At 42.0% G+C, this 14,381-nt stretch overlaps 1 protein-coding gene across 2 annotated transcripts in view; it reads left to right on the forward strand.

Moving 5' to 3' along the window:
- The window catches only part of LOC124711250 (proton-coupled folate transporter-like), a 165,761-nt gene that overhangs the window by 118,679 nt on the left and 32,701 nt on the right, over positions 1–14,381 (forward strand). For both annotated transcript variants that reach the window (XM_047241221.1, XM_047241220.1), the window contains 4 exons: positions 3,346–3,447; positions 3,531–3,668; positions 3,988–4,071; positions 8,452–8,608. In XM_047241221.1, coding sequence (XP_047097177.1) covers positions 3,346–3,447; positions 3,531–3,668; positions 3,988–4,071; positions 8,452–8,608 — 481 coding nt within the window. The remainder of the gene's footprint in view (positions 1–3,345; positions 3,448–3,530; positions 3,669–3,987; positions 4,072–8,451; positions 8,609–14,381) is intronic.

The following is a 14,381-nucleotide window of genomic DNA, read 5'->3' on the forward strand; positions in this document are numbered from 1 at the left end:
CACAGCAGCACATGGCTGGGAACAGCTAGTATGGAATAAATTAATACTTGTTTGATTTAGACATATTTCCTTCTACTTTGCCACTTTTCTCAGCACATTTTTATATTCTGTATGGTGTGTATCCCACAAAAATATTTATTCTTTCATCAGATAATTTGTTTTTAAGTTTCTTCTGACATTTCCAACACTTGACTGCTGTTGTCTCTGTGGGAAATCATGGCCTCCAGCTACCCACTGCAAGAAAGAGAAGTCTAGCTTGGGTATCCAGCTATTGTTTGACCTGGACTTTAGTGTAAACCAATTATTGGGTTGTAGGAGAGACAGCAATGAGAAATGGGAATATGACATCAGTAGCCACAAAATGTTACCAGAAGAATGTCAGATGTGTCACAGTATGTAAAATAAAACAAAGGCAACCATTCCCCTATAGTGGATCAATACATGGAGCACAGTAACTCATAGCAGAAAACAACATTCACACTAGCTTTTGAGCACTGCTCTTTTTCAGAAATAGGTCACACCCACTTATACGCACACTCCCATGGCCATGACGAGATTTGTGTCATACAGGTGCAGATCTAATGGGGTGGGGGTGGGGGTGGGGGTGGGGGGGGGGCAAATTGGGGTATCTGCGCCGGTTGGCAATTTCAGGGGGCACAAAAGCAAAAAACCTTGTTTCACAAAGTGCCTAGCGTCCAGCACACATTGGTATATCGATTATTCATATTATTTTGAAATGCATGCCTGTTGGTTTTTGAACATTTTTGAATACACTCTTAGTTGATTTCTGAACAAAACATAAGTTGATTTTTGAATGCGTGTGTAGTGTACATGATGTCTCTGCCATGGGAATCCCAATTGCGTCTAGAAATAAACTTCCCTGCAGACAGAAGGGGATGGGGCTATACGAGCTGAGCAGAAAAACCCGAATGAGTGAATGCCAATCACTGTTTGTTTATGTGATTGAATGGGTGTATGAATGATTAGTATTGCCATAATTATTAGTGAAATCCATAGGTTTAGACTACCAGGGTGGAAATAAATAACTAACAGGAATAACAGGTAAGAAAGATTACATATTATCTTCTCGTTGTATCCAAGAAAATGAAATTTTGACAGAAATTTTTGCCAGATTGCTACACTGGTAAAGGCCAGTTGTACAGTCCCTGGCTACCAGCCACTTAAGTTCTATTCTTGGAATAGCCTGGAAAATGCGTTGTATGAACACGTAATAACATCTAACTGGAGAACAAATGTGGGATAACTAAAGCAGTGATTCTGGAATGAGGAAGGAGAAGAAACAGAGGCATCACAAAATTATATGGAGGAATATGATGATTTCTAATAAAAATTTTGTATTACTACTTTTCGATCTCTTGCTTGAGAAACTAGAGTGTATGAATGAAATATGAAACTATTTCCTAACATAAAACTTTTTGCTTGTAGTAGGCCTCATAGGCATTTGATATTGGTACCTTGTGACTTATATCCCGTTGTTATAAAAATGACCATTAGTACCAAAACAGTCTCACTTATTTTATATGTGTTACAATTGCTGCAATATTAGAAAGGCCTATTTCACTTTTTCCAGTGGGCAGTGACAAAATAGACATAATCAAATCAAGAAACCACATCACTCTTGGGTATTATTCATATTAACAGTTTTTTCAGTATTAGACAATGACATTTTGATTTTTCATGTAGCAAAACGTTTATGAACTTTGAGGAGGTGATAGATTCTTTTCCAAAAAGGAAAGCATGCTGTGTAAAGCTGTAGCAAGATTAGATAGAAAAAAATTCTGCTACCCAAGATTTGTCTCTTGTCTTTACTGGTTTTATGTTTGCTATATTTAATTTTACGTCACACAAAATAGAAAGTTATTAGCTAATAGGCAATAAATAGAGCTAATTTTCTGAAGAGTTCTTATTCTCACAGTTACAAATAATCATAGGATTCCAAACTGGGTGCCCGGGAGCAGGAGAGGTACCACAGTCATTTTACTTTTCACTGTCCTGAATACAGGTTTGATGGCTTCCATTACCAAATATACACATTTGAATCCTGCAGAGTGAAATACAGTGACGTGTGATAGAAGAACACTGTGTGAAAGAGTGTGACACTGCTGTTTGGCACACGTAAGACTGAATAACATGTCTTACATTTCCTCAAACATATGTTTTATGTAAAACATATGTTTTATGGATGTTCCACATCCTGTAAGACCTCCTCACTACGGATCAATTGGAATGAAAGTAAATCTAATCTAACCTAATCAAACTCTTTAGAAAGATGTGCGCTACAAAATGAACATATTATTGAAAAATTGATTTTTTTTTTTTAATTTTTGACTTTCTCTCTCTAACACTTGAAGGGGGAGATGCCATTATCAAGTTTTTCCCCCAGTTTGCAAATATCGCAGATCCAAGGTTGGTGTCGCAATATTGATAACAACCTGTTAGTAAAGAAATAACAAATTTTTCAGCCCACTTACAGCTTCAGCAAGTGGAATCCCCCAACTGTTTGGTTAGCACAGAATGTGTCACTTTACAAACAGTGTAATTATAAACACGACTATTTTCATTCTGGAGCAACAGCTGCATATATTGTTTATATTCATTAACATAAATTCAAAACAAAGAGCAGCATTGGTTTTTACTGAAAGGATCCAGTACAAGCTAATTTACTTTAAAACTGGATCTATTATGAGCACAGCTTGCAACAAGAAGAGGAATACGTTTACTACAGCAAAAACAATGGGAATAACTTTCATGTGAAAAAAAAATCAATGATTGTACAAAACTTGGTTCTTACCTGTTCTGCTCTTTTCATTTCTTTGAGATTGGTTTTGCTAATTAATAGTTTAACCTAGGATTGTGGATGGTTTAATAGTTATTTCTTGGATTGGAATAAATTTCTTCTGCTGTTAGAGCATGTAAGCTGTTTTTGTCCTTTAATTGGTATTGAGTGCGCATGACTTACTATGGATAAAAAACAAAAGAATACACTGCTCATTACTGCTTCCCTACCATAACAATTACTAAGTCTTCATAGGAAAAGTAGATAATGTTGTGACTCGCCAGTCTTTCAAAGTGCCGCCGCACAGTTATGCGCATCCTCTACATGCGGCGCTGTCTGCCACCCATGCAGCAGCAGCATCACCTAAGCAGCCAGCCAGCCAGCAGCCGCTAGACTTGGACTCAGTTATGATTTGACTGTTAAAGTGTACACACATCTTACTCTGTTTACTTGATCTGTGACTTTCATGTATTGCATCTTCCTTGAAATATATTTGTTCAACTTGAAGTTATAACAGATAATGTATTGGTCATGAAAATATGTTGCAGGGGAAAATATTGTCTACTTCCTCTTCACAAACAAGAAATTTGGATGGGATATTCAGGAATTCTCACTGTTTACCAGTGTTGTAATACTTGCAAGAGTTATTGGTAAGTATTCAAATTTAAGAAGAAAATGAAGTGGTCAATTACATTTCTTGTAGTTACCTAATAAATTTCAAACTTACTTTCAGCAATGATTAGTGGACTGCATATATGTAGTAAAATTGTAGGCTTATCAGATACAGCTGTGTCTGCAATTTGCTACATAACAAAAATTTTAGGGTCATTAATATCTGCTGCAGCACCAAATGTTGGAATCCTGTACTTAGGTGAGTGTTTTTGTTTAATTGTACTTAGCTGAAAAGTTGTATTAGCCTATCAAGGAGAAGTAATAGTTTCCATAAAAATAACAGATGTACTGCCTTAGAGTAGAAAATATTAGTTCACTACCAAGGCTTGGAAGGGTGGAATATTTCTTTTGCATTAATTTTGTATGTACTTTGGTTAATTATTTCATTGTGTAAAACTATTTCCCAACATCTTTATGCAATGTTATGTTCTTTATGGTCTCCCAATCACAATGCCTATACAAATACCTCAACTGCAGCAATTTAAATTTCTATATAAGAAGGAAATATTTTGTTTCAGGCTGTGCTGTAGGATTGTTTTCTGGAGTCTCAGGACCTCTTAACCGCACAATTATTGCTAAGGTGGTCCCTGGGAAAGATATTGGTAAGTGAGAGACTGTCAAACACATGTTGTTCATTAAATCAAACAATGGAAAATCCAGGACGGAATGTAACAATATGAGAGAAGGAAAGGTGCTACTCACCATATAGCGGAGATGCTGAGTCACGATAGGCACAATAAAAAGATTCACATAATCATAGCTTTCGGCCATTAAGGCCTTTGTCAGCAGTAGACACACATACAAACACGCGCTCACACACACATTCACGCAAGTGCAACTTGCACACACATCTGCAGTCTCAGAGGGCTGAACCTACACTGCGAGCAGCAGCACCAGTGCATGATGGGAGGGGCAACTGGGTGGGGGTAAGGAGGAGGCTGGGGTGGGGAGGGGGAGGGATAGTATGGTGGGAGTGGCAGACAGTGAAGTGTTGCAGTTTAGATGGAGGGTAGGAGAGTAGGTGCGGAGGGGGGGGGGGGGGGGATGGGGTAAGTAGAGGAAAGGAGAGAAATAAAAATAAAAAGAAATTAAAATACTGGATGTGGTGGTGAAATGATGGCTGATTAGTGCTGGAATGGGAACAGGGAGGGGGCTGGATGGGTGTGGACAGTGGCTAACGAAGATTGAGGCCAGGAGGGTTACGGGAACATAGAATGTATCTGCAGGGAAAGTTCCCACCTGCGCAATTCAGAAAAGCTGGTGTTGGTGGGAAGGATCCATATGGCACAGGCTGTGAAGCAGTCACTGAGATGAGGGGTATCATGTTTGGCAGCGTGTTCAGCTACAGGGTGGTCCACTTGTTTTTTAGCCACAGTTTGTCAGTGGCCGTTCATGCAGACAGTCAGCTTGTTGGTTGTCTTGCCTACATAGAATGCAGCACAGTGGTTGCAGCATAGCTTGTAAATCACGTGACTGGTTTCACAGGTAGCCCTGCCTTTTATGGGATAGGTGATGTTAGTGACCGGACTGGAGTAGGTGGTGGTAGGAGGATCTATGAGACAGGTCTTGCATCTAGGACTATTACAGAGGTACGAGCCATGAGGTAAGGGATTGAAAGCAGGGGCTGTGTAAGGATGGACAAGAATATTGTGTAGGTTTAGTGGATGGCAGAATACCATGGTAGGAGGGGTGGGAAGGATAGTGGGTAGGACATTTCTCATTCTGGGGCATGACGAGAGGTAATCGAAACCCTGGCGGAGAATGTAATTCAGTTGCTCTAGTCCCAGATGGTACTGAGTTATGAGGGGAATGCTCCATTGTGGCCGGACTGTGGGACTTTGGGAGGTGGTGGGAGACTGGTAAGATAAGGCACGGGAGATTTGTTTTTGTACAAGGATGGGAGGATAATTACGGTCAGTGAAGGCTTCAGTGAGATCCTTGGTATATTTAGAGAGGGACTGCTCACCACTACGGATGTGACAACCACGGGTGGCTAGGCTGTACGGAAGGGACTTCTTGGAATAAATCACATTACACTTCTCTTCAAATGTGTCATTTCTGGTATCTTTTAATGTGATAAATTGTTGGGAAATTTGATATCAATGGCTAAACATGCTACCATACAATTCTCCACCAAAATTACATATATACTGTGACCTGGTTTTGCACTGTTTTGTTATTGATTGATGCTTAGATCAGGTTTAAGTGCCTTCATATTGTTTTGTTTTCAGACTTGCAGTATGCTGTATTTATTCACAAGAAGGTAAACCTCATGAGATCTCAAGTTCTTTCCTTGGGGCATGAGTACCGAAACCTAAGAAATTTTACAGCATTATCTACACAGTATTGGGGCTCGTGAAGCTAGTCTATTTACTTTGACATTTGTTTTAAGGGTGCAGGGTTTTGCAGTTAATACCAGTTCATGCTGACAATAGGCATCAATGAAAAGTATTCATCAAATTTCTGTACAACAGTCTTTGCAAAAACATGTCACATAATTTACTACCTGATGCTTTCTGCACCATCGTAACTCCACTGTGAAATCAACTATGCCTGTGACTACAGACTATCTGTTTAGCATCCATGCATCCACATTAATTGCCTGCTTGTACCACACAAACTTGGAGATACTAACCAGCCTAAAAACATACTACTCATAATAGCCATAAGTATTAGTCTGCAAATGAGGTAAATACTGTCGTAATGTTGTTCAGTACATTGTCCACAGTCATCAGTAGAAATATATGCACTTATACCCCTAACACCCTACATGTGGATCTCTCTCTCTCTCTCTCTCTCTCTCTCTCTCTCTCTCTCTCTCTCTCTCTCTCTCTCTCACACACACACACACACACACACACACACACACACACACACACACACACACACTAGTGACCCACACTGGCTTCTCATGGGTAGTTTCTGATATTAGCCTACACATACAGACAGAAAAATGCAGTGTGGGTTTTAATTTACAATATGTATAGAAGAATGTAATATGAATTGATTCTGGTAATAATGATTTCATGTAGTTCAATAGGCTGTTGCGGATCTTCCAATTGGACATCACATCAGCAAGTTGCATGTCTCATTTACTTAAGTTATCCAACTGACAAAGAGAAACTAAACTTTAAAGAGGAGTCAGAATTGCATCTTATTTCTGAGAAATCTCCATGTCATTGAGAGGTACATGCTAAGTTAAAAGACAGGCTAAAAACTTGGTGCTCCAATTGGTATTCAGTCCATGACCTAGTTTTGATGCACACACTTTACATCTAGACCATAAGACACAATTCTCTCATTAACATGGCTTCTAAAACTTAAATTTAATAAACATTACTTCAGCACTAAAACTGTTTCACAGCAATGCATTTGTAGGTGCAAGAGAAGTAGCATCAGACAATAATTAAAAAGTTCACTTTACTTTGTAAAGCAGCAACATTGTCTACAGGTGGTATTTTTGTGTAATATCATTTATAAGTCCGGTGTTCTTGAATGACACAGGTTGGAGTACATTCTTCAGTCATAAATCATTGTTTATTTGACCTTCTACAATTTATTTAATACATATTTTAACAACATCATAGATAAAAATCAAAATATACAGTTTCAAGCTCTTTTCTTTGTCTATGTCCACTTTCAAAGAGCTTTCTTAGATTGTTAACTCAAATCCAATCAAAAGCAGAATGACACCAAACTTATACAGACTGAGCAAGACACAACTTTGACAAACCTAAAAATTTTTAGTTTTTCTCCCTGAACTACATTTCCAAATTTCTTGACTGCTTGCTCAGTAAACAGAGTGAATAATATTGGGAAGAGGCTACAAACCTGTCTCACTCCTTTCTCAACCACTGCCTCCCTTTCATGTCCTTTGACTAAAATTACAGTGTGCTGGTTTTTGAATAAGTTGTAGATAACATTTCACTCCTCATGTTTCAGCCATGGTACCTTCCAAATTTCAAAGAGTGTAAGCCCTGTTACCTTCAGAATTGCAAAGAGTGTATTCCAGTCAACACAGTCAAAAACCTTTCTTCAAATTCAAAATTTCTATAAACGTAAGTTTGCCTTTCGCCAACTCATTTTTTAAGATAAGTCATAGAGTCAATACAGCCGTGAAGGACCCTACATCTCTCCATAAACCCAAACCAAACTTCTCCATGCTCAGCTTCTATGAGTTTTTTTGGAATAGGAGGTATTACATTATTCATAACGTCTGATGGAATTTTGCTTGTCTCATATATCTCACGTAGTTACAGACAGAAATTTCTTCTTAACAAAGAAATTCTATGTTAACTTTGCCTTTAGTTTACTCCTACCTTCCACACTCCGCTGCAGAGTGAAAATCTCATTCTGGAAACATCCCCCAGGCTGTGGCTAAGCCATGTCTGCGCAATATCCTTTCTTTCAGGAGTGCTAGTTCTGCAAGGTTTGCAGGAGAGCTTCTGTAAAGTTTGGAAGGTAGGAGACGAGGTACTGGCAGAAGTAAAGCTGTGAGTACCGGGCGTGAGTCGTGCTTCGGTAGCTCAGTTGGTAGAGCACTTGCCCGCGAAAGGCAAAGGTCCCGAGTTTGAGTCTCGGTCGGGCACACAATTTTAATCAGCCAGGAAGTTTCATATCAGCGCACACTCCACTGCAGAGTGAAAATCTCATTCTGGAAACATCCCCCAGGCTGTGGCTAAGCCATGTCTCTGCAATATCCTTTCTTTCAGGAGTGCTAGTTCTGCAAGGTTCGCAGGAGAGCTTCTGTAAAGTTTGGAAGGTAGGAGACGAGGTACTGGCAGAAGTAAAGCTGTGAGTACCGGGCGTGAGTCGTGCTTCGGTAGCTCAGTTGGTAGAGCACTTGCCCGCGAAAGGCAAAGGTCCCGAGTTCGAGTCTCGGTTCGGGCACACAGTTTTAATCTGCCAGGAAGTTTCACTACTCTTTATGTTTGAAATGTCCTTTAACACTTCTATGATTTTTCTTCTTTTCTTTTTTACAGGGAAAATTTTCTCAATGACAGCAGCTGCAGAGGCATTAACACCTTTATTAGCAGCTACCATATATAGTCAAATTTACAGTGGGACCATTGCCATCTTCCCAAGTGCCTTCTTCCTTATCTCAGCTGTGATTTATTCGGTGTCTACTGTCCTTATGAGGTATGTATATGACCACATATAGGCCAACCTATATTGACAACATGTATTGACTTCAGTAGGTATTCAATAATTAATATAAAAAGCCATAATGACTCATCAAATAAGAACAAGAACTATGACATCTTTTAGGACACCAGTGATTTAAGTTCATTTTGATTAAGGAAAAACAATAAAGGGAAAACTTTTTGACTGTGGCAGATTGAAATTAATTTTGTTTACAATTAACACTTAGTATTTAAAAATTCTTTTTAGTGATTCTGATTACATGTATTTCATATACATTTTGAATTAATAATATGAAACTGAAATTTTAATGGCAGTTACTGCACAGATTGGTATTCACTAATAAGCCAAAATATTACGAACTCTGCCTACTGTGAGATTCACTGCAACCTGGTCATGTTTTGGGCATGTGGTGTGGTAAGGAAAGTATATCATCATCTACATCAAGAATTGGTAATTTTGGTCTGTTCTGTCTCCTTCAAAACTGGTCAAGCCCTCTCATCATTGGTCTTCCAAAAGGTCTTTTGCCTCTTGGTTTATATTGTTTTCCGGGCACAAAAACGTGCAGTAAGTGTTATATGTGGTGTGAACTCGAGAACATCCTGCAGAAGCCTGTTTAGAGAACTAGGGATACTAACTACTGCTTCCCAATATATTTGTTGCTTAGTGAAATTTGTCATTAAAAATATATCACTTTTTCAAACCAACAGCTCATTTCATGGAATAAATACTAGAAATAAGAATAATCTTCACAAGGATTTAAAGTCACTTAGTCTTGTACAAAAAGGTGTGCATTATTCAGGAACACACATTTTCAATAACTTGCCAGCAGCCATAAAAAGCTTAACAACCAATGAAATTCAGTTTAAGAGAAGCCTAAAGGATTTATTGGTGGCCAACTCCTTCTACTTCATTGATGAATTTCTGTAGGACCAACTGATTTGTGTGTGTCTTTTTATATATATATATATATATATATATATATATATATATATATATATATATATATATATATATATAAAAACAAAGATGATGTGACTTACCAAATGAAAGTGCTGGCAGGTCGACAGACACACAAACATACACACAAAATTCAAGCTTTCGCAACAAACTGTTGCCTCATCAGGAAAGAGGGAAGGAGAGGGAAAGACGAAAGGATGTGGGTTTTAAGGGAGAGGGTAAGGAGTCATTCCAATCCCGGGAGCGGAAAGACTTACCTTAGGGGGAAAAAAGGACGGGTATACACTCGTACACACACACATATCCATCCACACATATACAGACACAAGCAGACATATTTAAAGACAAAGAGTTTGGGCAGAGATGTCAGTCGAGGCAGAAGTGCAGGGGCAAAGATGTTGTTGAATGACAGGTGAGGTATGAGTGGCGGCAACTTGAAATTAGCGGAGATTGAGGCCTGGTGGATAACGGGGAGAGAGGTTATATTGAAGAGCAAGTTCCCATCTCCGGAGTTCGGATAGGTTGGTGTTAGTGGGAAGTATCCAGATAACCCGGATGGTGTAACACTGTGCCAAGATGTGCTGGCCGTGCACCAAGGCATGTTTAGCCACAGGGTGATCCTCATTACCAACAAACACTGTCTGCCTGTGTCCATTCGTGCGAATGGACAGTTTGTTGCTGGTCATTCCCACATAGAATGCGTCACAGTGTGGGCAGGTCAGTTGGCAGATCACGTGGGTGCTTTCACACGTGGCTCTGCCTTTGATTGTGTACACCTTCCAGGTTACAGGACTGGAGTAGGTGGTGGTGGGAGGGTGCATGGGACAGGTTTTACACCGGGGGCGGTTACAAGGGTAGGAGCCAGAGGGTAGGGAAGGTGGTTTGGGGATTTCATAGGGATGAACTAAGAGCTTACGAAGGTTAGGTGGATGGCGGAAAGACACTCTTGGTGGAGTGGGGAGGATTTCATGAAGGATGGATCTCATTTCAGGGCAGGATTTGAGGAAGTCGTATCCCTGCTGGAGAGCCACATTCAGAATCTGATCCAGTCCCGGAAAGTATCCTGTCACAAGTGGGGCACTTTTGTGGTTCTTCTGTGGGAGGTTCTGGGTTTGAGAGGATGAGGAAGGGGCTCTGGTTATTTGCTTCTGTACCAGGTCGGGAGGGTAGTTGCGGGATGCGAAAGCTGTTGTCAGGTTGTTGGTGTAATGCTTCAGGGATTCCGGACTGGAGCAGATTCGTTTGCCACAAAGACCTAGGCTGTAGGGAAGGGACCGTTTGATGTGGAATGGGTGGCAGCTGTCGTAATGGAGGTACTGTTGCTTGTTGGTGGGTTTGATGTGGACGGACGTGTGAAGCTGGCCATTGGACAGGTGGAGGTCGACATCAAGGAAAGTGGCATGGGATTTGGAGTAGGACCAGGTGAATCTGATGGAACCAAAGGAGTTGAGGTTGGAGAGGAAATTCTGGAGTTGTTCTTCACTGTGAGTCCAGATCATGAAGATGTCATCAATAAATCTGTACCAAACTTTGGGTTGGCAGGCCTGGGTAACCAAGAAGGCTTCCTCTAAGTGACCCATGAATAGGTTGACGTACGAAGGGGCCATCCTGGTACCCATGGCTGTTCCCTTTAATTGTTGGTATGTCTGGCCTTCAAAAGTGAAGAAGTTGTGGGTCAGGATGAAGCTGGCTAAGGTAATGAGGAAAGAGGTTTTAGGTAGGGTGGCAGGTGATCGGCGTGAAAGGAAGTGTTCCATCGCAGCGAGGCCCTGGATGTGTGGGATATTTGTGTATAAGGAAGTGGCATCAATGGTTACAAGGATGGTTTCTGAGGGTAACGGATTGGGTAAGGATTCCAGGCGTTCGAGAAATTGGTTGGTGTTTTTGATGAAGGATGGGAGACTGCATGTAATGGGTTGAAGGTGTTGATCTACGTAGGCAGAGATACGTTCTGTGGGGGCTTGGTAACCAGCTACAATGGGGCGGCCGGGATGATTGGGTTTGTGAATTTTAGGAAGAAGGTAGAAGGTAGGGGTGCGGGGTGTCAGTGGGGTCAGGAGGTTGATGGAGTCAGGTGAAAGGTTTTGTAGGGGGCCTAAGGTTCTGAGGATTCCTTGAAGCTCCGCCTGGACATCAGGAATGGGATTACCTTGGCAAACTTTGTATGTGGTGTTGTCTGAAAGCTGACGCAGTCCCTCAGCCACATACTCCCGACGATCAAGTACCACGGTCGTGGAACCCTTGTCCGCCAGAAGAATGACGATGGACCGGTCAGCCTTCAGATCACGGATAGCCTGGGCTTCAGCAGTGGTGTTGTTGGGAGTAGGATTAAGGTTTTTTTAAGAAGGATTGAGAGGCAAGGCTGGAAGTCAGAAATTCCTGGAAGGTTTGGAGAGGGTGATTTTGAGGAAGAGGAGGTGGGTCCCGCTGTGACGGAGGACGGAACTGTTCCAGGTAGGGTTCAATTTGGGTAGTGTCTTGGGGAGTTGGATCATTAGGGGTAGGATTAGGATCATTTTTCCTCGTGGCAAAGTGATACTTCCAGCAGAGAGTACGAGTGTAGGACAGTAAATCTTTGACGAGGGCTGTTTGGTTGAATCTGGGAGTGGGGCTGAAGGTGAGGTCTTTGGATAGGACAGAGGTTTCGGATTGGGAGTGAGGTTTGGAGGAAAGGTTAACTACTGAATTAGGGTGTTGTGGTGCCAGATTGTGTTGATTGGAATTTTGAGGTTTTGGAGGGAGTGGAGCTGGAAGTGGGAGACTGAGTAGATGGGAGAGACTGGGTTTGTGTGCAATGAGAGGTGGTTGAGGTTTGCTGGAAAGGTTGTGAAGGGTGAGTGAGTTGCCTTTCCAGAGGTGGGAAACCAGGAGATTGGATAGTTTTTTGAGGTGAAGGGTGGCATGCTGTTCTAATTTGCAGTTGGCCTGTAGGAGGATGCTCTGAATAGCCAGTGTGGATGTGGGAGAGGAAAGATTGAGGACTTTTATTAAGGATAGGAGTTGACGGGTGTGTTCACTGGCTGAGTTGATGTGTAGGTGAAGGATTAGGTGGGTGAGGGCAATGGATTGTTCAGTTTGGAACTGGTATAGGGACTGATGGAAAGAAGGGTTGCAGCCAGAGATGGGAACTTTAAGTATGAGGCCTTTGGGGGTTATGCCAAATGTCAGACAAGCCTGAGAAAAAAAATATGCGAGCGTAGTCTGGCTAGGGTGAAGGCATGTTTGCGGAGGGAATGTAAATAAAACTTAATGGGGTCGTTGTGGGGGTGTTGTGAGGGTGACATGGTATTAGAAGGTGGAAAGTGTAACATGAGGTTGAAATGAAAATGAAAGATAAAAATATATGGGGAGAGATAAGGGTGAACTAGAAAGTAACTGGAGATCTGGTATGAAAAAAGGCGAAAAAGTGTTGGTTAAGTTGATCCTGTGGTGAACTAGGGTTGGTAGACAGGGAAAAATGATCCTAATCCTACCCCTAATGATCCGATTCCCCAAGACACTATCCAAATTGAACCCTACCTGGAACAGTTCCGTCCTCCGTCACAGCGGGACCCACCTCCTCTTCCTCAAAATCACCCTCTCCAAACCTTCCAGGAATTTCTGACTTCCAGCCTTGCCTCTCAATCCTTCTTAAAAAACCTTAATCTTACTCCCAACAACACCACTGCTGAAGCCCAGGCTATCCGTGATCTGAAGGCTGACCGGTCCATCGTCATTCTTCTGGCGGACAAGGGTTCCACGACCGTGGTACTTGATCGTCGGGAGTATGTGGCTGAGGGACTGCGTCAGCTTTCAGACAACACCACATACAAAGTTTGCCAAGGTAATCCCATTCCTGATGTCCAGGCGGAGCTTCAAGGAATCCTCAGAACCTTAGGCCCCCTACAAAACCTTTCACCTGACTCCATCAACCTCCTGACCCCACTGACACCCCGCACCCCTACCTTCTACCTTCTTCCTAAAATTCACAAACCCAATCATCCCGGCCGCCCCATTGTAGCTGGTTACCAAGCCCCCACAGAACGTATCTCTGCCTACGTAGATCAACACCTTCAACCCATTACATGCAGTCTCCCATCCTTCATCAAAGACACCAACCAATTTCTCGAACGCCTGGAATCCTTACCCAATCCGTTACCCTCAGAAACCATCCTTGTAACCATTGATGCCACTTCCTTATACACAAATATCCCGCACATCCAGGGCCTCGCTGTGATGGAACACTTCCTTTCACGAAGATCACCTGCCACCCTACCTAAAACCTCTTTCCTCATTACCTTAGCCAGCTTCATCCTGACCCACAACTTCTTCACTTTTGAAGGCCAGACATACCGACAATTAAAGGGAACAGCCATGGGAACCAGGATGGCCCCTTCATACGTCAACCTATTCATGGGTCGCTTAGAGGAAGCCTTCTCGGTTACCCAGGACTGCCAACCCAAAGTTTGGTACAGATTTATTGATGACATCTTCATGATCTGGACTCACAGTGAAGAACAACTCCAGAATTTCCTCTCCAACCTCAACTCCTTTGGTTCCATCAGATTCACCTGGTCCTACTCCAAATCCCATGCCACTTTCCTTGATGTTGACCTCCACCTGTCCAATGGCCAGCTTCACACGTCCGTCCACATCAAACCCACCAACAAGCAACAGTACCTCCATTACAACAGCTGCCACCCATTCCACATCAAACGGTCCCTTCCCTACAGCCTAGGTCTTCGTGGCAAACGAATCTGCTCCAGTCCGGAATCCCTGAAGCATTACACCAACAACCTGACAACAGCTTTCGCATCCCGCAACTACCCTC

The sequence above is a fragment of the Schistocerca piceifrons genome, chromosome 8 (assembly GCF_021461385.2).
Source record: "Schistocerca piceifrons isolate TAMUIC-IGC-003096 chromosome 8, iqSchPice1.1, whole genome shotgun sequence".
Taxonomy (NCBI): domain Eukaryota; kingdom Metazoa; phylum Arthropoda; class Insecta; order Orthoptera; family Acrididae; genus Schistocerca; species Schistocerca piceifrons.